The 25,055-nt window shown below is 38.7% G+C and overlaps 5 protein-coding genes across 5 annotated transcripts; all 5 read left to right on the top strand.

Moving 5' to 3' along the window:
* Window positions 1–503: 503 nt before the first annotated feature.
* Window positions 504–4,063, top strand: LOC104927642 (extracellular calcium-sensing receptor-like). Its single transcript, XM_010741763.3, has 6 exons — window positions 504–655; window positions 743–1,031; window positions 1,356–2,162; window positions 2,240–2,467; window positions 2,581–2,704; window positions 3,168–4,063. The coding sequence occupies exons 1-6, from the start codon at window positions 519–521 to the stop codon at window positions 4,061–4,063; spliced, it is 2,481 nt and encodes an 826-aa protein (XP_010740065.3). The 5' UTR covers window positions 504–518.
* A 1,088-nt stretch (window positions 4,064–5,151) lies between these two features.
* Window positions 5,152–8,468, top strand: LOC104927657 (extracellular calcium-sensing receptor-like). Its single transcript, XM_027279975.1, has 6 exons — window positions 5,152–5,464; window positions 5,617–5,902; window positions 6,067–6,891; window positions 6,963–7,193; window positions 7,299–7,422; window positions 7,555–8,468. Exons 1-6 carry the CDS (start codon window positions 5,265–5,267, stop codon window positions 8,466–8,468), a joined length of 2,580 nt encoding a protein of 859 aa, XP_027135776.1. The 5' UTR covers window positions 5,152–5,264.
* A 1,354-nt stretch (window positions 8,469–9,822) lies between these two features.
* LOC104927656 (extracellular calcium-sensing receptor-like) lies at window positions 9,823–13,100 on the top strand. The gene is made up of 4 exons (XM_027280321.1): window positions 9,823–10,326; window positions 11,436–11,663; window positions 11,816–11,939; window positions 12,187–13,100. The coding sequence occupies exons 1-4, from the start codon at window positions 10,063–10,065 to the stop codon at window positions 13,098–13,100; spliced, it is 1,530 nt and encodes a 509-aa protein (XP_027136122.1). The 5' UTR covers window positions 9,823–10,062.
* Window positions 13,101–14,324: 1,224 nt separating this feature from the next.
* LOC104927655 (extracellular calcium-sensing receptor-like) lies at window positions 14,325–18,405 on the top strand. Its single transcript, XM_019269969.2, has 6 exons — window positions 14,325–14,371; window positions 14,592–14,889; window positions 15,038–15,832; window positions 16,017–16,244; window positions 16,409–16,532; window positions 17,492–18,405. The coding sequence occupies exons 1-6, from the start codon at window positions 14,340–14,342 to the stop codon at window positions 18,403–18,405; spliced, it is 2,391 nt and encodes a 796-aa protein (XP_019125514.2). The 5' UTR covers window positions 14,325–14,339.
* Window positions 18,406–19,947: 1,542 nt separating this feature from the next.
* Window positions 19,948–23,653, top strand: LOC109141038 (extracellular calcium-sensing receptor-like). Its single transcript, XM_027280921.1, has 6 exons — window positions 19,948–19,994; window positions 20,221–20,518; window positions 20,678–21,472; window positions 21,648–21,875; window positions 22,014–22,137; window positions 22,740–23,653. The coding sequence occupies exons 1-6, from the start codon at window positions 19,963–19,965 to the stop codon at window positions 23,651–23,653; spliced, it is 2,391 nt and encodes a 796-aa protein (XP_027136722.1). The 5' UTR covers window positions 19,948–19,962.
* Window positions 23,654–25,055: the final 1,402 nt, after the last annotated feature.

Here is a 25,055-nt window from a genome sequence, read left to right on the forward strand (position 1 = left end):
AAACAATCTTAGTGTTTCCAGAAATCTTTATGTATACAATATTTGCAAATCTATGATATGGTTAAAGTTAAGTAAATGATGTGGTAGTGGCAAATAAAGTATAGTTAAATTTGGTTATGGTTAAGCAACCAAAACACTTTGCTCAGGTTTGGAGAAGATTGTGGCTAAGATAAATTAAAATGCAAACTTTAATTGCAGGTCTGAAACAGAATCCACAGACACTGAACAATGATATTGTATGTGATCCCATCTTCTTAAATCTTGTTTTAAACTAATAGTTATAATGAATGAATATACATCTCAAATGAAGAACGTCAAAGCGATCTGACATCATCACACAGTGATTTGATAAGAGGACTTCAATCATGATCCGCAGAAGTATAAAGCTCTGCCCATCACGGGCGATACATGTCTCACGTGCCTCTTTGCACCAGATGTGTAACTTTGTCTATGTAATGTTACTGTTTGTGCTTTTTATGGGAGCCTTTGGAGCAGAGGGAGACACTGCGCTCTGTGAAATGCTGGGGAGTCCAGAGTTTCCTCTTTTATCTAAGGAAGGAGATATCATTATTGGAGGAGCCTTTTCCATCCATAGCCAAATCTCAAAGCCTTCACTCTCCTTCACAGGTACTCCAGAACATCTCATATGCTCCAGGTACTGTTTATTGTCTCCTCTCTTGTTTGTTGGTTTCTTAACATAAGAAAAATAACAAAGGTTAAAAATGATTGTTATTCCTTTCAGGATAAATTTCAGAGAATTTCGTTTTGCCCAAACAATGATTTTTGCCATTGAGGAAATCAACAATAGCAGCTCCTTGCTGCCTGATATCTCAATTGGTTATAAGGTATTTGACACCTGTGGTTCAACACTACCTTCAATGCGTGCAGTGATGGGTCTAATGAATGGAGAGGAAAGGACATTGGGAAAAAACTGCTCAAGCCAGTCATCTGTTCATGCCATCATTGGAGCCTCTGAGTCCTCCTCAACAATTGTGATGCTACAAATTTCAGGGATTTTCCAAATACCAGTGGTAAATATGTGTAATATTTCTGCTGCTTTTTGACTTATTCTACCATGTTTTTTTTTGTTTGTTTTGTTTTTGTTTTTTTTCCCCCAAAGCCTTTAGCACAATCTATTTGGACACTATATTGAGCTAATGATCAACTTACTATAAAATGACTGTCAACATAGACTAAATTCTGCTGAAGATTAAAATCTGGGGTTTTCACAGCAGGTTGTCACAGATGCAGCAGAGTTAAAAGTTAGAAGTTAAGACAAACAACATTTGTTCACATTTTGTCATTGCGAAAAGTCATAAATGGGTTTTTGTTTCCCACCTTTCCTCTTCTCTTAGATCAGCCACTTTGCCACTTGTGCTTGTTTGAGTAACAGAAAAGAGTACCCCTCCTTCTTCAGAACCATCCCTAGTGACTACTATCAGAGCAGAGCATTGGCAAAATTGGTAAAACACTTTGGCTGGACATGGGTTGGAGCAGTTAGAAGTGACAATGACTATGGCAATAACGGCCTTGCAACATTTATCACAGCTGCAAGTCAGGTGGGGGTCTGTATTGAATATTCAGAGGCCATCTCAAGGACTGACCCCAATGAACAGGTTGCCAGGGTGGTCCGAGTGATCCAAAGTGGAAGCGCAAAAGTTTTAGTTGCCTTCCTCGCCCAAAGCGAAATGAACATTTTGCTTGAGGAAGCTCTGAAACAGAATTTGACTGGGCTACAGTGGGTAGGCAGTGAGTCCTGGATTACAGCTGGTCATCTGGCCACTAAGAGGTACTCAGGAATTCTTTCAGGGTCTCTGGGATTCACCATCCGAAAGACAAAGATAACAGGCCTGCAAGAGTTTCTTTTGCAGGTTAATCCAAGCCAGGACCCTCAAAATAATCTGCTGAGAGAGTTCTGGGAAGCCACATTTGATTGCAGCTTCCAATCCAGTTCACAAGGTCAGACCCAGTGCTCTGGCTCTGAGAGACTAGAGGACATCGGCAATCCTTTCACGGATGTTTCAGAGCTACGGATATCTAATAATGTGTATAAGGCTGTGTATGCTGTGGCTCATGCCATGCATAACATGTTGAAATGTGAACAAAGTGGCAAAGCAGTGAATCAGTCATGCACCTGGAAAAGCGATTTAGAGCCAAAACAGGTAAGAAGTCGCCTCATTGAATAATGTAGATAATTTGAATATGTTAAGTTATTCACTATACCATTCTCTTTTGGTAGGCTGTGAAATACATTCAAAATGTGAATTTCACTCTTCAGTCAGGAGAAAGAGTGTATTTTGATGGAAATGGAGACCCTGCAGCAACTTATGAACTCGTGAACTGGCAGAGAAACCAAGCAGGAGATACTGTGTTTGTGGCTGTAGGGAGCTATGATGCTTCACTACCAAATGGAAAGCAGTTCAACATGAATGGAATAAGCATAACATGGGCTGCTGAATCACCAAAGGTATCATATGTGTTAGAAATATGTATAGACTGATGTGTCCAGAGTTTCCATTCTGATGTAAATGAATGTGTGTGCAACAAACTATGAGTAACTGAGTTATGGTGTTGTTACAGAGGCCACAGTCTGTCTGTAGTGAGAGTTGTCTGCCAGGTTTCCGGCAGGCTGTGATTAAAGGCAAACCCATCTGCTGTTTCTCCTGCATCGCCTGTGCTGCTGGAGAGATCAGTAACTCCAGCAGTGAGTGGAAGCTTTCATATTAAGTACAACTGTCTTATGTAATATTTGAACAAGCCTTTCTATCTTACTTGTAAGTTATTTAATGCAAGAAAGGCTTATTTTAGAGGTCCAGTGTCGAAGATTTAGGGAGATCTATTTGCAGAAAGTGGCAGAAATGTAATATATAATATCATAAGTATATTTTACTCTATAATTGTCTGAAAATAAGTTCATTAATAATCATTGTGTTTTTGTTGCCTTAGAATGAGCCCTTTATATATTCATCAAGGGACTTTTCTACAAAGTCTGTCATGTTGCAGTGTCATGTCTCTACAGGGCCCCAGAATGGACAAGCCAACTACTGCCCGCAAACTGCAACTTCACCACAAGATGGCACTAAATCTTACACACTGGACCTTTAATGTGAGCTCTGCTCTCATTACTTGCAGTGAACACATTTTAGTGTTTCATGTTCTCCATTCAGATTCTGCAGAGTGTTCCCGGTGTCCACTGGAGTACTGGTCAAATGAAGATCACAGCCAGTGTGTTCCGAAGGTGAACGAGTTCCTATCTTATGGAGAAACCATGGGTGCCCTCCTTGCTGCTTTCTCACTGTTTGGAGCCAGTTTAACACTCGCGGTGTCATGTGTCTTCTTTTGGTTCCGTCGCACACCGCTTGTCAAAGCCAGTAACTCTGAGCTGAGCTTCCTGCTGCTCTTCTCCTTGACTCTGTGTTTCCTGTGTTCTCTGACCTTCATAGGCCAACCCACTGAGTGGTCCTGCATGCTTCGCCACACTGCTTTTGGCATCACCTTTGCTTTGTGCATGTCTTGTATCTTGGCTAAAACCATAGCAGTGGTGATGGCCTTTAAGGCTAAAAGGCCGTCAAACACACTTCCTCAGTGTTCTGCTCCGCTTCAAAGAACAAGTGTTCTTAGCTGTACTTTACTGCAGGTTTTAGTTTGTGTGGTCTGGTTAACTCTTGCCCCACCATTCCCCTACAAAAATACTGCTCATGCCACTGAAAGGATTATTCTAGAGTGTGATCTAGGTTCACCTATAGGGTTTTGGGCTGTGTTAGGATACATAGGTCTCCTGGCTGTGCTATGCTTTATTCTTGCTTTTCTGGCTCGAAAGCTGCCTGATAATTTCAATGAAGCTAAATTCATCACCTTCAGCATGCTGATATTCTGTGCAGTTTGGGTCACTTTTATCCCAGCATATGTCAGCTCTCCTGGGAAGTTCACTGTAGCTGTAGAGATATTTGCAATACTGGCCTCTAGCTTTGGGTTGCTTTTCTGTATATTTGCCCCAAAATGTTATATCTTGCTATTGAAACCAGAGAAAAATACAAAAAAACATATGATGGGGAGAAATTAATGAAAATGGCCATACATATTCAGAGTTGATTTAGGCCGGGTTTGGGGCATATCCCCTTTTAACAGTGCTCATATACACGCAAGGACAGAATCACAGGGAATGAGTTGTCAGAAGATAAGCAAAGCATCATACTGTATATGTCATATGCAGTTTTAGTACAGTAGCTAGGATGTGGGAGGAGAAGAGGGCATCTCATACACAATTCATTAGATTTGATTAGCCAGTTGGCAAAAAGGTATTTGAAACATGGTTCTGCAGTTCAGTAAAGTTACTTTACCCTTTGGGGTCTGAGCAATGGCCTTATCAGTGGCTTTTGCAATCATATGTGATTGCTCAGGTTCCAGAGGGTTAACGTCAAAGAAAGGTAGGACGTAAATATTAAGTTAGTTATTTTCTTCTGGATCTACTGCATGATTATGCCTTTCTGTAATTGACACTTGGTATTAAAATTCATAGGCATCAATTTCTGTGTCACTGATAGTATTTATTATTATTGGTAGGCCAATAATACATTTTCTTCTTAGATACATATGTGTAGTGTATGAGATTTTGTTGGGCTGGGCATGGGCATGGGCTTGAACACAGACCAGGGCAAGACTAGCGATGGAGTTTTTGGCCTGTCCAGGATCGTGGTCCAATAAATGCAATGCAATGATTTGATTTTCTTTCTTACTTTATTTATTTGTTTTCTTTTGTTTTCTTATTGTTTTTTTTCACAATATACAGATTACATTTTTGTTCACATGTAGTTATTTTCTAAATGGAAAAAAAATCACATGAAGATTGTACTGATTTTTTTCTTTGAGCATACTTTTATTTTTTATTTTTTGCAACGAAAATAGAAATCAACAAAGCAATTTCAGTGCACTTTGTCCATAAATTTTGACTTTTTTTCATAATTTGGATTGAAATAAATAAAAACACAATACAGCGGCTCAGATATCACTAGAGACATGATTAGGTTTCTGAAAGTATTACCATTAGGAATTAGTTATGCTAAAAACAAGGATGACGTACAAACACAGTAGGCCCTTTAATAGGCCCATCCATCTGTCAGTCACACACAAGTGCTGTCATTGGTGGGAAGAAAGACATTATTAACATATGGTGTATGACTTTGAGATAGTTAAAAGAAGAATAAAGAAGAAGAAAATGTTCAGAGTTTTATTTCTGGGCCTTGGGTGGTAAATATTGAGCAACTATGCTGTTAGATGTGCTTCTTCTTTCCCTTCTGGCTATCAGAGGAGGGAAACCCATGTGTCAAACATATGGCACAAAAGAACAGTCTCAGTTTTCTAAAGAGGGAGACATCAACATTGGAGGCATTTTCTCCTTCCATCAGAATCCAGTCACTGTTGATCCAACTCTCCAGGTCAACCCAGGAACAATTCAGTGTGAAGGGTAAGAGAGGGATGAAAAAAATATATGATTGTAAATCTTATTAAATTCACAAGATATGTTGTTTATTCATGTTTTAACTAGACAACCGTGTATATCATCCACATTGTTTCCCTTCACTAATTATGTTTTTTTTTTGTTTGTTTTTTTTTCAGTCTGGACCCAGGAGAGCTTCAGTATGCATACACTATGATGTTTGCCATTAAGGAGATCAACAACAGGTCAGACCTGCTGCCAGGAGTGACACTGGGTTACAGAATCTTTGACTCCTGTCCCAGTATCCCTCTGTCCATCAGGGCATCACTTAACTTGATGAATAGGTATGAGAATGGGGAAGACAGCTGTAACAAGCTCTCCAATGTGCATGCTGTCATAGGTGAAACCACTTCCACCTCTACAATAGGTATTGCACGCACTATGGGACCTTTCCACATACCTGTGGTAAGCGCTGGGGGCATGCATGGTCTCTGCACACTTGAATTGTTAAGTAAACATATTTCGTTGAATGTTAAGTCATGTAATATGCGAGTGTTTTTTATGTGTGTGATTCATATTAGGTATCAAAGACATCTAAAAATGTGTTATTTCTCTCTTTGACATTTCAGATCAGTCATTCAGCCACTTGTGCATGTCTTAGTAACAGAAGAGATTATCCCTCTTTCTTCAGAACCATACCGAGTGACATTTATCAGAGCCAAGCCCTAGCAAAGCTTGTGAAACACTTTGGCTGGACATGGGTAGGAGCTATCAGAACTAATAGTGACTATGGGAATGGTGGCATGGCCACTTTTCTGGAAGCAGCAGAAAGGGAAGGTGTTTGTGTTGAATACTCAGTGGCTATTTACAGAACTGATCCCAGGAAATGGTTTTTGGAGGTGGTGGACATTATAAAGAAATCTACCTCTAAGGTAATAGTGGCATTTGCTGATGGTACAGACCTTGATATACTTATTAAGGAGCTACACGCTCAGAATGTGACAGGCTTGCAGTGGGTGGGCAGTGAGGGCTGGATCACGTATCGCTATATTGCCTCTCCAATAAATTATGCTGTGGTCCAGGGGGCAGTGGGCTTTGCAGCACTAAATGCTCACATCCCTGGACTGCAAGAGTTCCTGGCTGACAGCAAGCCCTCCACCACACCGGGGGACCAAGGACTGGTGGAGCTGTGGGAGACAGTATTCAGCTGCACTCTGACTTCCCAAACACAGACTCAAGCTGAGGGTTCAGTTACAGCTTGCACTGGGAAGGAGTCTCTATGGGACACAAACACGCGTTTCACAGATGTTTCAGATGCCAGTCTGCTGAATAATGTTTACAAGGCCACATATGCTGTCGCTCATGCTTTGCACATGCTATTTACTTGCAAAAATGGAAAGGGGCCTTTTAATAACAACACTTGTGCTGAAAAGGAAAATGTCCAACCATGGCAGGTAAACCTAAAAAAAAAAAATGCTGTTCCTGAAATGTTATGCAGTTAAGTAACATCACTGTTTCCCTGCAGGTGCTGCATTACCTAACACGGGTCAATTTCACCACTAAAATTGGTGAAAATGTGTTCTTTGATGAGTTGGGTGACCCTGTGGCACGTTATGCACTGGTTAACTGGCAGATGGATGAGACGGGTTACATACTCTTTGAGACCATAGGTTATTATGATGCCTCCCGGCCAGAGGGTCAGCAGTTTAAAATGAAAGAAGGTGTGAGAGCTGTTTGGGCAGGCGAGAATCTTGAGGTAGGAACATGTAGATACCATTTTGTAAATCTTATTCTGGACTCATTATTCCCTTTTATCTATTTTATCATTTTATATCTTTTTTATACTTTCAATGTGATGCAGGTGCCAAGGTCTGTTTGCAGTGAGAGCTGTTTGCCAGGAACCCGCCGGGCTTTTGTCAAGGGCAAGCCTATCTGCTGTTTTGATTGCATCACCTGTGCTGATGGGGAGTTCAGCAACAGTACAAGTGAGACAGCAGGATACCTAGCACTTACTTTAGCGCTCATCATGTTTCTGTTGGGCAAAATCACTATCAGAACTTTACTGGTCTATCTGAAGATGTGTGTGCTGTACAGCCTAAACATATTTATGCTTTCAGATGCAGTGAAATGTGACAAATGCCCTCCTGAGTACAAGTCCAGCGAAGAGAGGAATAACTGTGACTTGAAAACTATTGAGTTCCTCACCTTCAGAGAACTAATGGGTATACTGTTGGTCACCTTTTCTGTCTTTGGTGCCTGCCTAGCGATGACTATAGCCCTGATATTTTTTCACTATAGGCAGACTCCTATTGTCAGAGCTAATAACTCTGAGCTGAGCTTCCTGTTGCTTTTCTCTTTGACTCTGTGTTTCCTGTGTTCTCTGACCTTCATCGGACGGCCCTCTGAGTGGTCCTGCATGCTGCGACACACTGCATTCGGCATCACCTTTGTCCTCTGTATCTCTTGTGTACTTGGAAAGACAATAGTTGTCTTAATGGCCTTTAAAGCGACACTTCCAGGCAATAGTTTGATGAAATGGTTTGGGCCGACACAGCAAAGGCTCAGTGTTCTGACTTTCACTCTTATACAGGTTGTAATTTGCATACTTTGGTTGACAATTAACCCTCCCTTTCCCTTTAAAAATATGAACCACTATAAAGAGAAGATTATACTAGAGTGTGCCCTCGGATCACCTGTCGGGTTCTGGGCTGTGTTAGGATACATAGGACTCTTAGCAGTCCTATGTTTTATTCTTGCATTTTTGGCTCGAAAGTTGCCTGATAATTTCAATGAAGCCAAGTTTATTACCTTCAGCATGCTGATATTCTGTGCAGTCTGGATCACCTTTATCCCAGCTTATGCCAGCTCTCCTGGGAAATTCACTGTGGCCGTGGAGATATTTGCTATTTTGGCATCAAGTTATGGAATGCTGTTTTGTATTTTTTTACCCAAGTGCTATATAATTTTATTAAAGCCTGAGAACAATACAAAGAAACATTTGATGTCTAAAGTAACCCCAAGACCCCTTTGAGTTATTTGTTAAATCACAATAATCACTATATCTTTTCATCATTTTCTCTGTTTATAACAATTTTAACATTTATACATCAATTTCTGATGAAATCTTCTGATGAATTTTCAGGTCACACTAACACTATGTTTTCACTATGACTTTATTTATTTAATTGATTAAATACAGATTAATAAAAACACATCCTGTAATGTGTAATCCTGGTAATTTTTTTATGTAACAAGCTTATACAATCCCCATTTCTTGTCTATACTCTGGCCCTCTATGTTTATTTTAATAAAATGAAACTATTACATTCAGTGCACACTCTATTTGTGCTGCTTTTCACAGTCATTGAAGTACAAAATCATACATACATACATTAGTAAACTGTATAGCAACACAGAACTGGTTAACACATTATTTTAAGGTGTTTGTAATAAACATTAGTGAATAAAATGCTTTTAAACTATTTATGATAATAATACTCATGAAACTGTTCATAGACTGCTCAAGAACATTAATAACAGACAGAGACACCATACACTTGATTATACATCAGTGTAGCATTAAAACGATCTCAAATCTGTTATTTTGTGGTACAAAAGTTACATAATGGGGCTGCTTAATAAGACACTGTTCGAACCAGCATATTCCTACAATAGCTCGGAACAGCCAAACTACAGACTGGCTCGAGACAGGGCCTTTTGTGTCTTTGCCACTAAATCGTGCACACTGATCCTTTCTATGGAGTATAGGTAATTATAATTAGTATTATAACTAGTCAAAAGCATCCACAAGACAATTGAAGTTATAATTCATTAAAAGTCACATCTATTATGTTTTATGCTGAGTGTTTATGAGTGTAGTCATGAAGCAATTTAATTCAATATGAATGCACCCACAATACACTATAGATAAAGTCTTTGTGTAGAAAAAGTGTAGAAATTGTGCCTACATAATGTTCAAATTTTAATATAAAAACTGTATGTGTGGTACAATTGGATATCTGATTAGAAGTCAAAGTCAAGGCCCAAACTTTTTTTTTGTTTGGGCACCTCCCTCCTCTCACCCCACCTTGTAGGTCCACAGAGATAAAACATCACTGTTTTATAATTATTTTCATGCTGATTCAAAATGTATAAATACCAGTACAACCTTTTAATTTACATTAAGATACATGTCATGCTACCTAGTGGTTTAGCACTCGTTGATGGTATGACGTCCACACAGAGGTGGCCAGAGAAGGGTTGGGGACTCTTACAACTGTTCTTGGTGGTGTCTTTCTCTCAGGCTGAGGAGCCGGTGTGTAGGCAGAGAGGTGATTCTGAGAACCCTCAGATATCTAAGGATGGGGACATTATGTTGGGGGGAGTCTTCTCTTTCCACAGCAGCTGGAAAGAAAGAAAGGATACTTACATGCAGAAACCCCTGCCACTGCAATGCACCAGGTAAATTATGCTGTAGGATATCTAGAGAAAGTGGGTACCAATACAAAAAAGGCACAAAAAGGTTTTATGATTTTTTAATTTTTAATTTTTATTTCTGTCAGTTTAACTATTTCTAACTATCCACATAAAGCTTCAATTTCAGAGGAATCCAGTATGCCCAGGCTATGCTCTTTGCCATCGAGGAAATTAATAACAGCACAGACCTACTGCCTGGCATCTCTCTGGGATATAAGATCTATGATGTCTGTGGCTCCATTACCAGAGCTGTGACAGCCGCTCTGGCCTTGGCTAATGGAAATGAAATAGTATCAGCACCCTCTGAGGCACCGTGTACCAGACCTGCCCAAGTACAGGCCATTATGGGAGAGACCTCTTCCTCTCCTTGCATGGCTATATCTACTCTCATCGGACCCTTTTATATTCCACTGGTGGGTAAGATTTATAAAAATCAAAGTATATTTGTAAAAAAAGCAATTATTATTACTCTGTAATGCTTTTAGCTGGTATTAACAAAAGGACTTTCAACTAAATTGTAAGCGGTGTAAATGTTTTATATTTTACATATTCATCCAGAGCTATCTTTTTTCTTCTTCTTCTTTTAGATCAGCCACTTTGCTACTTGTGCTTGTCTCAGTGATAAAACCAAGTACCCATCCTTCCTCAGAACAATACCCAGTGACTACTACCAAAGCAGAGCACTGGCTCAGTTAGTCAAGCACTTTGGTTGGACTTGGGTTGGAGCTATTAGAACAAATGATGATTATGGCAATAATGGCATGGCCATATTTACAGAAACTGCTCAGCAGCTTGGCATTTGTCTAGAGTACTCTGTATCTTTCTTTAGAACAGATCCACCAGACAAAATGCAAAAGATAATTGACATTATTAAAGCTTCCACTTCCAAAGTGATTGTCACTTTCCTTTCCCACATGGATATAGATATGCTCATACATGAGATGTCTTACCACAACTTGACTGGGTACCAGTGGGTAGGCACTGAGGCCTGGATCTCTGATTCCCAAACTGCAGCCTGGGATAAGCATCACATTCTGGATGGTGCCATAGGCCTGTCCATCCCTAAAGCACATGTCAGTGGCATGAGAGAGTTCATTTTGGATGTGAGGCCACTCAATTCATCTAGTCAAGAACTGTTTACAGAGTTTTGGGAGACATTATTTAGTTGTAAGTTCAAGCAGTTAAAGTCATCAGCAGGGTATGAGAGAGAATGTACTGGACATGAAGATGTGACTCAAGTGCAAAACAGCTTCACTGATATGTCACTCATGCCTATCTTTTATAATGTCTATAAAGGAGTGTATGCTGTGGCCCATGCACTTCATAATATTCTCAATTGTAATAAAACATGTAACAACAATGTGCAGCTAGATCCATTTACGGTGAGTTAAGTAGTACACTTAGTTTTTAAATTACGCTGTGTGAACAGAAAATTGTCTACATACAAAGAAAATATGTTGAACTTTGTGTATTATATTGTTGAGATACAATCTATACAATGTGATTATGCATATCTTCCTAGATTTTACAGCACATAAAAAAGATTACGTTCAAAACAAAGGAAGGAGATGAGGTTTACTTTAATGAAAATGGAGACCCAGCTGCAAAGTATGAAATTATAAACTGGCAGCCATCAGAAAATGGCATCGTGGACTTTGTCACAGTTGGCCTTTATGATGCATCTTTACCTGCTGACAAACAGCTGAATCTGCAAAATAAATCTTTGTTTTGGGCACAAAATTCACAACAGGTAAGTTATCCTTTAAACATGAAGCTGTTTTTGCATAATGTATATATTATTGATAACTTTGTCTTAATTATATGATTGTTATAATTGTATAAACTATGAGATACTGTAAGTTTGATGCATCCATTTCTTGTAATTATTTTGTTTTTATACAGGTGCCTGTGTCAATTTGTAGTGAGAAATGTTCCCCAGGAACTCGCAAGGTTCTGCAGAAAGGAAAGCCTGTCTGCTGCTATGACTGTTTAAGATGTGCAGAGGGAGAAATAAGCAACATTACAGGTGTAGTTTATGCAAGACAAGTTGTCATGTTGCCATGCTAATGTTAAGAAGTGTCAGAAATTTGTAAAGATTATAGACTGATTATGTAGTCTTGTTAGGAAACCAAAAATTAAAAATCATACATCAAATCTTATGTAACAAGCAAATATCCTTAAGAAAAACTGACATAATGCCTACATCTTGTAGGCATAGAAAAGATGCAACAAAGAGAACAAGTCTAATGCTGCATCAATATTATTTTCTTCAGATTCTATCACCTGTGTCCGATGCCACCCAGAATTCTGGTCAAATGAGAGAAGAGATGTCTGTGTAAAGAAGGAGGCAGAGTTTCTATCATATGAAGAGATTATGGGAGCACTGCTCACTGCAGCCTCTTTATTTGGAACATGCATGACTGCTGCTGTGGCATTCATTTTCTTCAGATACAGACAAACGCCAATTGTCAGGGCCAACAACTCTGAGCTGAGCTTCCTGCTGCTCTTCTCTTTGACTCTGTGTTTCCTGTGTTCTCTGACCTTCATTGGTCGGCCCTCTGAGTGGTCCTGCATGCTGAGACACACTGCATTTGGCATCACCTTTGTCCTCTGTATCTCTTGTGTTCTGGGGAAAACAATAGTGGTGTTAATGGCCTTCAGGGCCACACTTCCAGGTAGTAATATGATGAAATGGTTTGGGCCTGCACAGCAGAAACTCAGTGTTGTGGGTTTCACTTTCATACAAGTTGTCATATGTATCCTCTGGTTAACAATCTCTCCTCCATTTCCCTTTAAGAATTTTAAAGAGTTCAAGGACAAAATAATCTTAGAGTGTGCTCTGGGTTCATCTATAGGCTTTTGGGCTGTACTTGGTTACATAGGCCTTTTGGCCATGTTGTGTTTTTTTCTTGCTTTTCTGGCTCGGAAACTACCTGATAATTTCAATGAAGCCAAATTTATCACCTTCAGCATGCTGATATTCTGTGCAGTATGGCTCACTTTTATTCCAGCATATGTCAGCTCTCCTGGGAAGTTCAGTGTTGCTGTGGAGATATTTGCAATTTTAGCTTCAAGTTTTGGACTGCTCATTTGTATTTTTATCCCGAAATGTTACATTATCTTACTGAAACCAGAGAAGAACACGAAAAAGAATATGATGGGGAAGGGGGCAACAAAACCATCCTGAAAACATTTAATTATATGTTGACAAATGTATTCTAGTTTTCAATTTTATTAACCCCCCTGAAGTAGAGATCTCTCTTTATTTCATTGTATAATGCAGTATCTTTCCAGAGTATAACATTTAATTTGTGACATAGCATATTGATATGTTAGCATCTTATTTTAATTCAGTGTAATATAGGCCTCATATATAATTCCTCACAGAGTTTACAAAATGGAATAGAACATGTTATACACTTCGGCAAAATTGCAATCAAATAATAAACTCCACTGTTACACAGTTGTTGGGTGTTGTTGGGTCTCTCTTCTGAGTTTTGAGTTGAACCATGACTCCCCCCTTGTTGTTCAACATGTTGTGGGTGCGATGACTCTGCTTTACACTTCTTTAAGCACTTCATGATGGTGGGGCAAAGTACCACTGGGTGGTAGTTTTTCTTTTTGGGGACACCAACATTGATGGATTATAAATGGTGAAATCCATGGCCACCGACACGACGGGTCACATAGGTGGGGTGGAGTGTGTTTTTTTGCTACACAGACTCCATATTTGAAGCTCGTGGTTGAGTACTATCTTCACTGTATGCATACAAGTGATGCAGTTGGCTATGCAGGGTTTGACGTGTTGGCTATACTAGCTAATGCTGAATTAGTTGCAATTGAGTTCAGTTTCAGTGAGACTGATACATCACATGTCCTCAACTTCATCTTAGATTTTTTTTTCTCAGTTTTAATCATAAAAAATAAATAATTATAAGTTTAAGTATAAATTGTGCCTCTATAACGTTTTAAATAGTATAATACATATTTTACGCAAGAAGAAAGAAATCTAAAATATACATTTTTAGAAAAAAAAACATAATAAAGCAAAACAAACAAACAAAAAAATTATCTAATGGACTGGGCACCTCCTTACTCTCACCCCACCTTATCAGTCCTCAGAGATAAAACATGCTGTTCCAAAGAATATAAATACCAGTATAAATGTTTAATTTATATCAAACTGCATATGATGCCATCCAGTGGTTTAACTCTTTTAGACAGTATGACGCCCACACAGAGGTGGCCAGAGCAGGGTTGGGCACTTCTACAACTGTTGTTGGTGGCGACCTTTTCTCAGGCTGAGGAGCCAGTGTGCAGACAGAGAGGGGATCCTGAGAACCCTCAGATATCCAAGGATGGGGACATTATTTTGGGGGGAATATTTTCTTTCCACAGCAGCTGGAAAGCGAGACAAGACACCTACATGAAAAAACCACTGCCACTGGAATGCATCAGGTAAATCATAGCCAAGAGAGCTTAAATTTACAATTTCTATGTGAGTAAGCCTACAGATACCAAACAGCTGAAACAATGATGATTAAACTGAGAAATAAATGAAGAAATATGACTTGTTTTGCATAGCAATACAGTAAAATACTTATATTTACAATGTCATTGTTTGTATTTTAAAGGACAAAATCTTTGCAACAAATTGTTTATAACTATCCCAATTTAGCTTGAATTTCAGAGAGTTCCAGTTTGCCCAGGCTATGCTTTTTGCCATAGAGGAAATTAATAACAGCACAGACCTACTGCCTGGCATCTCTCTTGGCTATACAATCTATGATGTCTGTGGCTCCATTGCCAGAGGTGTAAGGGTTGCACTGGCCTTGGCTAATGGAAATGAAGATGTATCTGCACCCTCCGAGGCACCATGTACTAGACCTGCCCAAGTGCAGGCCATTATGGGAGAGACGTCTTCCTCTCCTTGCATGGCTGTATCTACTGTCATTGGACCATTTCATATCCCACTGGTGGGTAAGATTCCTAAAGATTGAAGTATATTTGTTAAAATTGGTAATAGCAAAAAGACATTCAACTGAATTTTAAGGTGTTGTTGTGTTGTTGTTGTTGGTGTAAATTGTTGCACATCTTTATCATTGGATTGTTTTGTTTTTTTAGATCAGCCACTTTGCTACTTGTGCATGTCTCAGTGATAAAACCAAGTACCCATCCTTCCTCAGAACAATACCCAGTGACTACTACCAAAGCAGAGCCCTGGCCCAATTGGTCAAACACTTTGGTTGGACTTGGGTTGGAGCTATTAGAACAAATGATGATTATGGCAATAATGGCATGGCCACATTTATAGAAACCGCCCGGCAGCTTGGCATCTGTGTAGAGTACTCTGTGCCATTCTTTAGAACAGATCCACCAGACAAAATACAAAGGATAGTTGACATTATCAAAGCTTCTACTTCCAAGGTAATTGTTGCTTTCCTCTCGCACATGGACATGGATGTACTAATACATGTATTGTCTCATCACAATTTGACTGGGTACCAGTGGGTAGGCAGTGAGAGCTGGATCTTTGATTCCCAAACTGCAGCCCTGGATAAGCATCACATTCTGGATGGTGCCATAGGCCTGTTCATCCCCAGAGCACATGTCAGCGGCATGAGAGAGTTCATGATGGATGTGAAGCCACTGAATACATCTAGTAATGAACTGTTTACAGAGTTTTGGGAGGCATTGTTTAGCTGTAAGTTCAAGCAGTCAATGTCATCAGCAGAGAATGAGAGAGAATGTACTGGACACGAAGATCTGACGGGAATGCATAACAGCTTCACTGATATGTCACTCATGCCTATCTTTAACAATGTCTATAAAGGAGTGTATGCTGTGGCCCATGCACTTCATAATATTCTCAACTGTAATAAAACATGTGACAACAATGTGCAGCTAGATCCACTTACGGTGAGTTGAACACCAAATACTTGAGATATAGTTTTTACAAAAATAAAAGTAAGTAAAGTAATAGTTTAATAGTAAAACTAGTTTACATTTTGAAAAACAAATTGTGAACACAAATCAAAATGTTGAGACAACACATGTATAAAATGTTTGTTAGATAATGATCTACACATGTATATCTGCTTAGATTTTACAGCACATAAAAAAGGTTCATTTCAAAACAAAGGAAGGAGATGAGGTTTACTTTAATGAAAATGGAGACCCAGTAGCAAAGTATGAAATTATAAACTGGCAGCCATCAGAAAATGGACTTGTGGACTTTGTCCCAGTTGGACTCCATGATGCATCTTTACCTGCAGACAAACAGATGAATCTGCAAAATAAGACTTTAATGTGGGCACAGAACTCACAACAGGTAAGCAACCATGTGATCACTGAAATTAATCGATGTCTGTTCAAATGATTACAATTTATAGGTTATGGGTTATTGTCAATGTTTTCATGCATCCATGGCATTTATAAAGACAACACTTGTCAAAGGGAAAGCACGTATATTTTTTCTTATTGCTGTTCATGCAGGTGCCTGTGTCAGTCTGCAGTGAGAAATGTCCCCCGGGAACTCGCAAGGTTCTGCAGAAAGGAAAGCCTGTCTGCTGCTATGACTGTTTAAGATGTGCAGAGGGAGAAATCAGCAATAGTACAGGTGTAGTGATATTTAATGCAAGCCAAAACCAGAATCTCAAAGTTGTTGACGTTCAGTGTTCATGTTCACATCGCACTTTTAGTCTTTTAAACAGACAAAAAAAATGTCATTACATAAATAATCAATACATCAAACATGAAATATCCAAAACAAATACTGACACAAGGCTAAACAAGCTGTATCAGCATTTAATTTAATCTCAACACTTCATGATTCATGGTTCTGATCATGTCGTCAATTTTTTTTTGTTTAATAACCTGTCTCCTGTAGTTAGAGTTGGAACCCCAGTGTTAACAAAGAGAGGTATTATATGAGTGCTGTACAACATCTTGGTGGCAACTTCAAACCTGCAGCTTATCAGTCCATGTGCGTGCACAGATATACACACATAGACATCTGTATGGGGATGATCTTGTGTTAAATTTCTTCCTTTTGTAAACTGGGGGACATGAACCCCAGTCCCCTGTGGGGATTTTATGCAGAAAAGTGTTTAAGCATTGTGTCAAAACAACAATATCACAATATATTTCACACATTTGGAGTAATTGCAGTTAGGTTTTTGTATTTGGTGTTGTACTTTTTTTTGTAGTGTCATTTGTTTGATGTCACATCAAATGATTGACAAATGTCAATCCAATCCAAGTCCTTTACATATAAACCAGCACACAGGCTGTTATAGGTTCATATAGGCTAAAAAGTTTATTTAGTTATAATCTGTTGACTCATTAGCAGTAAAAGTTATTAAAAGAAAAATGAATCCATAAAATGCTCCACATTTCACATATGGCACCTTTGAGCACACTTTCTCACCTTTCTGAGCATGCAGATAGTTTTGGTCTTGTCTGCTGAGGTTTTGACATTTCTAAAACTGCAGTAAATGCATTGATTAAATCAAATTGTGAAAAAAATTGAAATATAGTAAACAAGTCTAATACCTGCTTTTATATTATTTTTTTCAGATTCCATCACGTGTATTAGATGCGACCCTGAGTTCTGGTCAAATGAGAGAAGAGATGCCTGTGTAAAAAAGGAGGCAGAGTTTCTATCATATGAAGAGATTATGGGAGCACTGCTCACTGCAGCCTCTCTATTTGGAACATGCATGACTGCTGTTGTGGCATTCATTTTCTTTAAATACAGACAAACTCCAATTGTCAGAGCCAACAACTCTGAGCTGAGCTTCCTGCTGCTCTTCTCCTTGAGTCTGTGTTTCCTGTGTTCTCTGACATTCATTGGTCGGCCCTCTGAGTGGTCCTGCATGCTGAGACACACTGCATTTGGCATCACCTTTGTCCTCTGTATCTCTTGTGTTCTGGGGAAAACAATAGTGGTGTTAATGGCCTTTAGAGCCACACTTCCAGGTAGTGATGTAATGAAATGGTTTGGGCCTGCACAGCAGAAACTCAGTGTTCTGGGTTTCACTTTTATACAAGTTATCATATGTATCCTCTGGTTAACAATCTCTCCTCCATTTCCATTCAAGAATTTTAAGGAGTTCAAGGACAAAATCATCTTAGAGTGTGCTCTGGGCTCAGCTATAGGCTTTTGGGCTGTACTTGGGTACATAGGACTTTTGGCCATGTTGTGTTTTTTTCTTGCTTTTCTGGCTCGGAAACTGCCTGATAATTTCAATGAAGCCAAATTCATCACCTTCAGCATGCTGATATTCTGTGCAGTATGGATCACTTTTATTCCAGCATATGTCAGCTCTCCTGGGAAGTTCAGTGTTGCTGTGGAGATATTTGCTATTCTGGCTTCTAGTTTTGGACTGCTCATTTGTATTTTTATTCCGAAATGTTACATTATCTTACTGAAACCAGAGAAGAATACAAAAAAGAATATGATGGGGAAGGCAGCTCCAAAATCATCCTGAAAACTTTAAATAATGTGATGGCAAGGCATCCTAATGCCATCATAATCTTTAATAATAAATAAATGATAATAATTTGACTGTCATCATTTCATGGGATATTGAGATAACAGCATTTAATACAATGTAATACACAATCATATTAACCAACATGTATCTGTGTTTGTATATATTCTATATAAAATAATGCATGAAAATTGCACACACCTAATAGCTGACACCATACTGATTTCTCAAAATTTATTACAATTCAGAAAATGTGACCAAAGCATGAAATCCACATTTTCAAAGACCAAAACAAAAACAAATTTGGTTTCTCTTGTTTGGGTCACCCAGTCTCCCAGCCAGCCCTGTTGTGAGCTGTAGAGCTGAACTGGCCCAGACTGAAGAGCAGATCAGAGCTATGTAATAAATGTGACTGCTCCTTATTGTGCTAATGTTGCAAGAAAACCCTGTATGCCAATTGCAAGGCTCAGTACATCCAACTGAACCGACCTAAGATTATCAACTTGCGGTTGGAAGATTATGTAATTTCAGACAATTACAGAAGTATGAAAATGCAAAAAGTATGTAGGTTTATATAATTTGAATAGTTCATGTTCTTGTTGTACTGTATTTAAAACATTAACATAAAGGTATATGGTTTCACTCTATCTTTTACCTCCAGAGCCTGTCTATGTTGCTCATTTCTGGTGTTGTTCACTGTATACTATCAGTGAAATGTCAGACATAGTTCGAAACTAGCTGGTGAACACAGTAGAGTATTTTACAGCTAAAGAGTGAATGGGGACCAAATTAGAGCTAAATGGAGAATAAAGAATGGATTCATGATCATCAGGTGGGCATAAACACAACACTAAATCAAAGCTGATATTGCTCTGTCTACTTGATGTGTAAATAACCTAACACATGAACTGAAATTGTTTATATGACAGCCAGAACACCTTTATGAGATTATAATGTTTTACATAATGCTTGTGGGACAAAACTGTCCCCCAAAAGTTAATTGAAACCAAGATGAATCAGTTAATGCATTTTTAACAAGATTGTGCTGTGAGCATTGCAGTAAGCCTTATAATTTCGACATCACCTCAATTCCAGGTTATTTTTTTCAATAATGTTAATATTAATTTGATATTAAAAGACGATGTTAGTACAGTACAATTAGAGGCTTACGGCCACCCCCCCCATCTGGTTAAGCACCTCCTTCAGTTTTTGGTCCACAGAGACAAAATGGACTGTTACGAATATTGCTGGTTTTTCTGCTGTTCTAGTGTAGTGTATAAATATTAGTTCAAGCTTTTGATTTGCTTTAAAGTACATGGGATGCCACCCAGTGGTTTAGTTATTTTATAGAGCATGACGTCCACACAAAGATGGGCAGAGCAGGGTTGGGCACTCTTACAACTGTTCTTGGTGGTGTCTTTTTCTCAGGCTGAGCAGCAGGTTTGCAAGCTGAGAGGGGATCCTGAGAACCCCCAGATATTCAAGGATGGGGACATTATATTGGGTGGAATCTTCTCTTTCCACAGCAAGTGGAAAACCAGAGAAGATACATTCATGCAGAAACCACTGCCACTGGAATGCATCAGGTAAACAATACCCTAGAAATCTATTTATTTGTCAAATATCTTAGATTAAGTCAGTTTAGATACAAAAACTGAGCAGCAAATGTTATGAAACTGAGTATTAAAATAAGGAATATTTGTTATTGTGTGTATAAATACCATTAACTGTTTAAATTTAGGAAATAGCATGGGTTTCTGTTTCATGGACAAATTGGTTGCAGTTATTCTAACTATTTATGACTGCATCAAGTTTCAATTTCAGAGGGTTTCAGTATACCCAGGCTATGCTCTTTGCTATAGAGGAGATTAATAACAGCACAGACCTACTGCCTGGCATCTCTCTGGGATATAAGATCTATGATGCCTGCGTCTCCATTGCCAGAGGTGTGAGGGTTGCACTGGCCTTGGCTAATGGTAATGAAGATGTATCTGCACCCCCCAAGGCACCATGTACCAGACCTGCCCAAGTGCTGGCCATTATGGGAGAGACCTCTTCCTCTCCTTGCATGGCTATATCTACTGTCATAGGCCCCTTCTATATCCCACTGGTGGGTAAGATCAGTGAAAAGGAAATTATATTTGTGAAAAATAATGATAATTCAGTAATTCTTCAAGCAGTTAGTAGCATTATGTATTTTAACAACACTGTAGTGCTATGTAAATATTTGCAATCTTTATCTGGGATATATATATTTTCTTTCTTTTAGATCAGCCACTTTGCTACTTGTGCTTGTCTCAGTGATAAAACCAAGTACCCATCCTTCCTCAGAACAATACCCAGTGACTACTACCAGAGCAGAGCCCTGGCTCATTTGGTCAAACACTTTGGTTGGACTTGGGTTGGAGCTATTAGAACAAATGATGGTTATGGCAATAATGGCATGGCCACATTTACAAAAACTGCACAGCAGCTTGGCATCTGTCTTGAGTACTCTGTATCTGTCTTTAGAACAGATCCACCAGACAAAATACAGAAGATAGTTGACATTATCAAAGGTTCCACTTCCAAGGTCATTGTCACATTTCTCTCTCCCACCGATTTGTATGTGGTAATACAAAAGTTGGCTCACTACAATATAACTGGGCACCAGTGGGTAGGCACTGAGGCCTGGATCACTGATTCCCAAACTGCAGCCATGGATAGACATCACATTCTGGATGGTGCCATAGGCCTGTCCATCCCCAAAGCACATGTCAGTGGCATGAGAGAGTTCATGTTGGATGTGAAGCCTCTTAATACATCTAGTCAAGAACTGTTTACAGAGTTTTGGGAGGCATTATTTAGCTGTAAATTCAAGCAGTCAGTGTCATCGGCAAGGAATGAGAGAGAATGTACTGGACATGAAGATGTGAATCAAGTCCAAAACAGCTTCACTGATATGTCACTCATGCCTATCTTTTACAATGTGTATAAAGGAGTGTATGCTGTGGCCCATGCACTGCATAGTATTCTCAGCTGTAAAAAAACATGTGACAATAATGTGCAGCTAGATCCATTTACCGTGAGTTAAACACCAATAACTTGAATTCTAGTTATTATATTAAGTCACATGAGAAAACAAATGAAAGATCAAATTAACAAAAAATATGGTTAAAAAAAAGTTACAGTCTTTCATGTTGTTGAAATATGAATTATAAAAAGTGTCAGAAATGATATTTTCTATTCTAAATTCTCAGATTCTACAGCACATAAAAAAGGTTAATTTCAAAACAAAGGAAGGAGATGAGGTTTACTTTAATGAAAATGGAGACCCAGCAGCAAAGTATGAAATTATAAACTGGCAGCCATCAGAACATGGAATTGTGGAGTTTGTCACAGTTGGCCTTTATGATGCATCTTTACCTGCTGACAAACAGATGATTTTGCAAAATAAATCTTTAATATGGGCACAAAACTCCCAACAGGTAAGTTAACTGTTATATATGTATACATCATTATTTGTTGATATTGTATTATTATTTTTTGTTACAATGCTTCAAAGGTATACTCGCAAAGCAAAGTAAAGTGAATACCCAATTATTTAATTCATTGTGTCCATGCAGGTGCCGTTTTCAGTCTGCAGTGAGAAATGTCCCCCAGGAACTCGCAAAGTTCTGCAGAAAGGAAAACCTGTCTGCTGCTATGACTGTTTAAGATGTGCAGAAGGAGAAATAAGCAACATTACAGGTGTAGTAATGCAAGACAACCAACATAAATTCTACAAATTGTCTTGTTCAAAAGGTCAGATCTAAAAAATGCAATAACAAAAGCAATACGATTATACGGGTAATATGGGTAAAAAAGATTATTTCAATGGAACAAGATTTTTAAAAGATCTAAAATGTCTAGTTCCATCTCATCACATCTCATCTCACTTAACTTTTGGTCAAATTAGGAGAAATATACCAATGCAAAAAGATAAAGTGTAGTGAAATAAACACCAACATGTATTTTTTTCTGCTAGTCTGTTATGTTAAGAAAATAGCACAAAATCTCAAAATTGACGAGTGTATGAAAAAAAAAGTTTTTGTTTCTAGTTTCATGCCTCAAGAAATTAATCTCATGTGAATATATTCTCTTCTTTATTGAGGACTTAGCAATATCCAGAAGAGTCATACAAGCCAAAAAAAAGGATGCAAAAACAACATATAGGCCGTTGTTGGTCGAAAAAATCTATCTATCTATCTATCTATCTATCTATCTATCTATCTATCTATCTATCTATCTATCTATCTAAAAGACAAATATTCTGATAAAGTCTAACTTCTGTTTCAACATTATTTTTTCAGATTCTATCACCTGTCTGAGATGTGACCCTGAATTCTGGTCAAATGAGAGAAGAGATGTCTGTGTAAAAAAGGAGGCAGAGTTTCTATCATATGAAGAGATTATGGGAGCACTGCTCACTGCAGCCTCCCTATTTGGAACATGCATGACTGCTGTTGTGGTATTAATTTTCTTCAGATACAGACAGACTCCAATTGTCAGAGCCAACAACTCTGAGCTGAGCTTCTTATTGCTCTTCTCCTTGACTCTGTGTTTCCTGTGTTCTCTGACCTTCATTGGTCGGCCCTCTGAGTGGTCCTGCATGCTGAGACACACTGCATTTGGCATCACCTTTGTCCTCTGTATCTCTTGTGTTCTGGGGAAAACAATAGTAGTGTTAATGGCCTTCAGGGCCACACTTCCAGGTAGTGATGTGATGAAATGGTTTGGTCCTGCACAGCAGAAACTCAGTGTTGTGGGTTTCACTATTATACAAGTTATCATATGTATCCTCTGGTTGACAATTTCTCCTCCATTTCCCTTTAAGAACTTTCATACATTCAAGGACAAAATAATCTTTGAGTGTGCTCTGGGTTCAGCTATAGGATTTTGGGCTGTACTTGGGTACATAGGACTTTTGGCCATGTTATGTTTTTTTCTTGCATTTCTGGCTCGGAAACTGCCCGATAATTTCAATGAAGCTAAATTTATCACCTTCAGCATGCTGATATTCTGTGCAGTATGGATCACTTTTATTCCAGCATATGTCAGCTCACCTGGGAAGTTCAGCGTGGCTGTGGAAATATTTGCTATTCTGGCTTCAAGTTTTGGACTGCTCATTTGTATTTTTATTCCAAAATGTTACATTATCTTACTGAAACCAGAGAAGAATACAAAAAAGAATATGATGGGGAAGGCAGCTCCAAAATCATTCTGAAAACTAAACATGCTGGCAAAAGGCAATCTTATCCCATCATAATCTTTACACAATGTCTTTTTTACCTGACTGTAGTAGTAGACAGTAGAAACCAACCAACATGCTATCAAAGAATTGCACTGATTTTTCCACTTCATATCATTAAATTGTGAAGTAGCATATTCTGATGAAAGCATTTAAACATTATAATATGCAATCATATGTAGGGCAACTGGACTTGGCTGAAGATCTCCGATTTTTGTGCTCTAATCCAGATTTAACCTTTCTCTAAGGATGTGTAGTCAATCTGTACTGTATATATGTATGTAATACAAAAAATGCACAATCCAAGTACCTAATTAACACTTTTCACGACATTTAATACAGTGATCAAGAATAAAATCCACCTTTTTAAAAAGACAAAAACATATGTGGTGTATGTTATGTTATGTATATGTTAACTTGTTTAGCTGCTTTGGTTGCTATGCTTACCCCTAAAATACACTGCGCCACATTGACGGAGCCGATACGTTTCAGTTTTAGTCAATGTGTCAGCTCACACAGTCTCCGTCCCCACTGCGTCACGGCTCCGTAACGACTGCGGCGACCTGCAGCTCTCCGCAACACATACGCAGAGCTTCTAATTTTCACGGACACCGGAGCACGGCACTTAAATTCAGCACAGAGCAGATTGTGCGGTAGGGATGTAACGATACACTCAACTCACGACTCGGTTCGAGTCCCGATTTTTTGTTCACGATACGATTTTTTCACGATTTTTTATCAAAATGAGCTACAGACAAATTATGACCAAATAAAATTATCTTTTTATTTGTAGGAAAAAAATCTTTCTTTACAGAAACTCTCAAACAGTTTGTGTTCTTATAAAAACTGCAACTTACATCTTAAACAACAAAACACATGACAAATATCTACTTTCTTTAGAAACAATCTCAGTTCTTCTCACAAACTGCTGTTAACTGGTGTGATGTGCAGTTTTCGCTCACGAGGGGGCGTAACCAGGGCTCTAAATTAACTTTTTTAATCACCAGCCAATGTGGCTGGTAAGTTTTGTACATAACAATAAAATAAAAATATTAAAACTTGCGAGCAGCGCGCATCAATTTCCACAGAGGACCTCGAGTAGGCAAAAGCCAGACACAGAAAAAGCAAAGAGAATCCGGTGGATTTTTAAAATAAAATACCCTGTGCAAACTGCCGGTCGTAAAAACAGACAAAAGCGAAACTAACTACGTAACATATTTACACATGTAGAAGCATGTTTAGAAGGGAAACACCGGGAAAATGTCCAAATCTGAGCAAGTAAACAAAGTCTGGCTAAGCTCTTGCTCCTGAAACACTCCCGGTGGGGTTTGAAGTCGCGTGCAGGATGGACCGAATATGCCACGCTTCGCAATGCGCC

Source organism: Larimichthys crocea, chromosome VII (genome assembly GCF_000972845.2).
Source record: "Larimichthys crocea isolate SSNF chromosome VII, L_crocea_2.0, whole genome shotgun sequence".
NCBI lineage: Eukaryota > Metazoa > Chordata > Actinopteri > Sciaenidae > Larimichthys > Larimichthys crocea.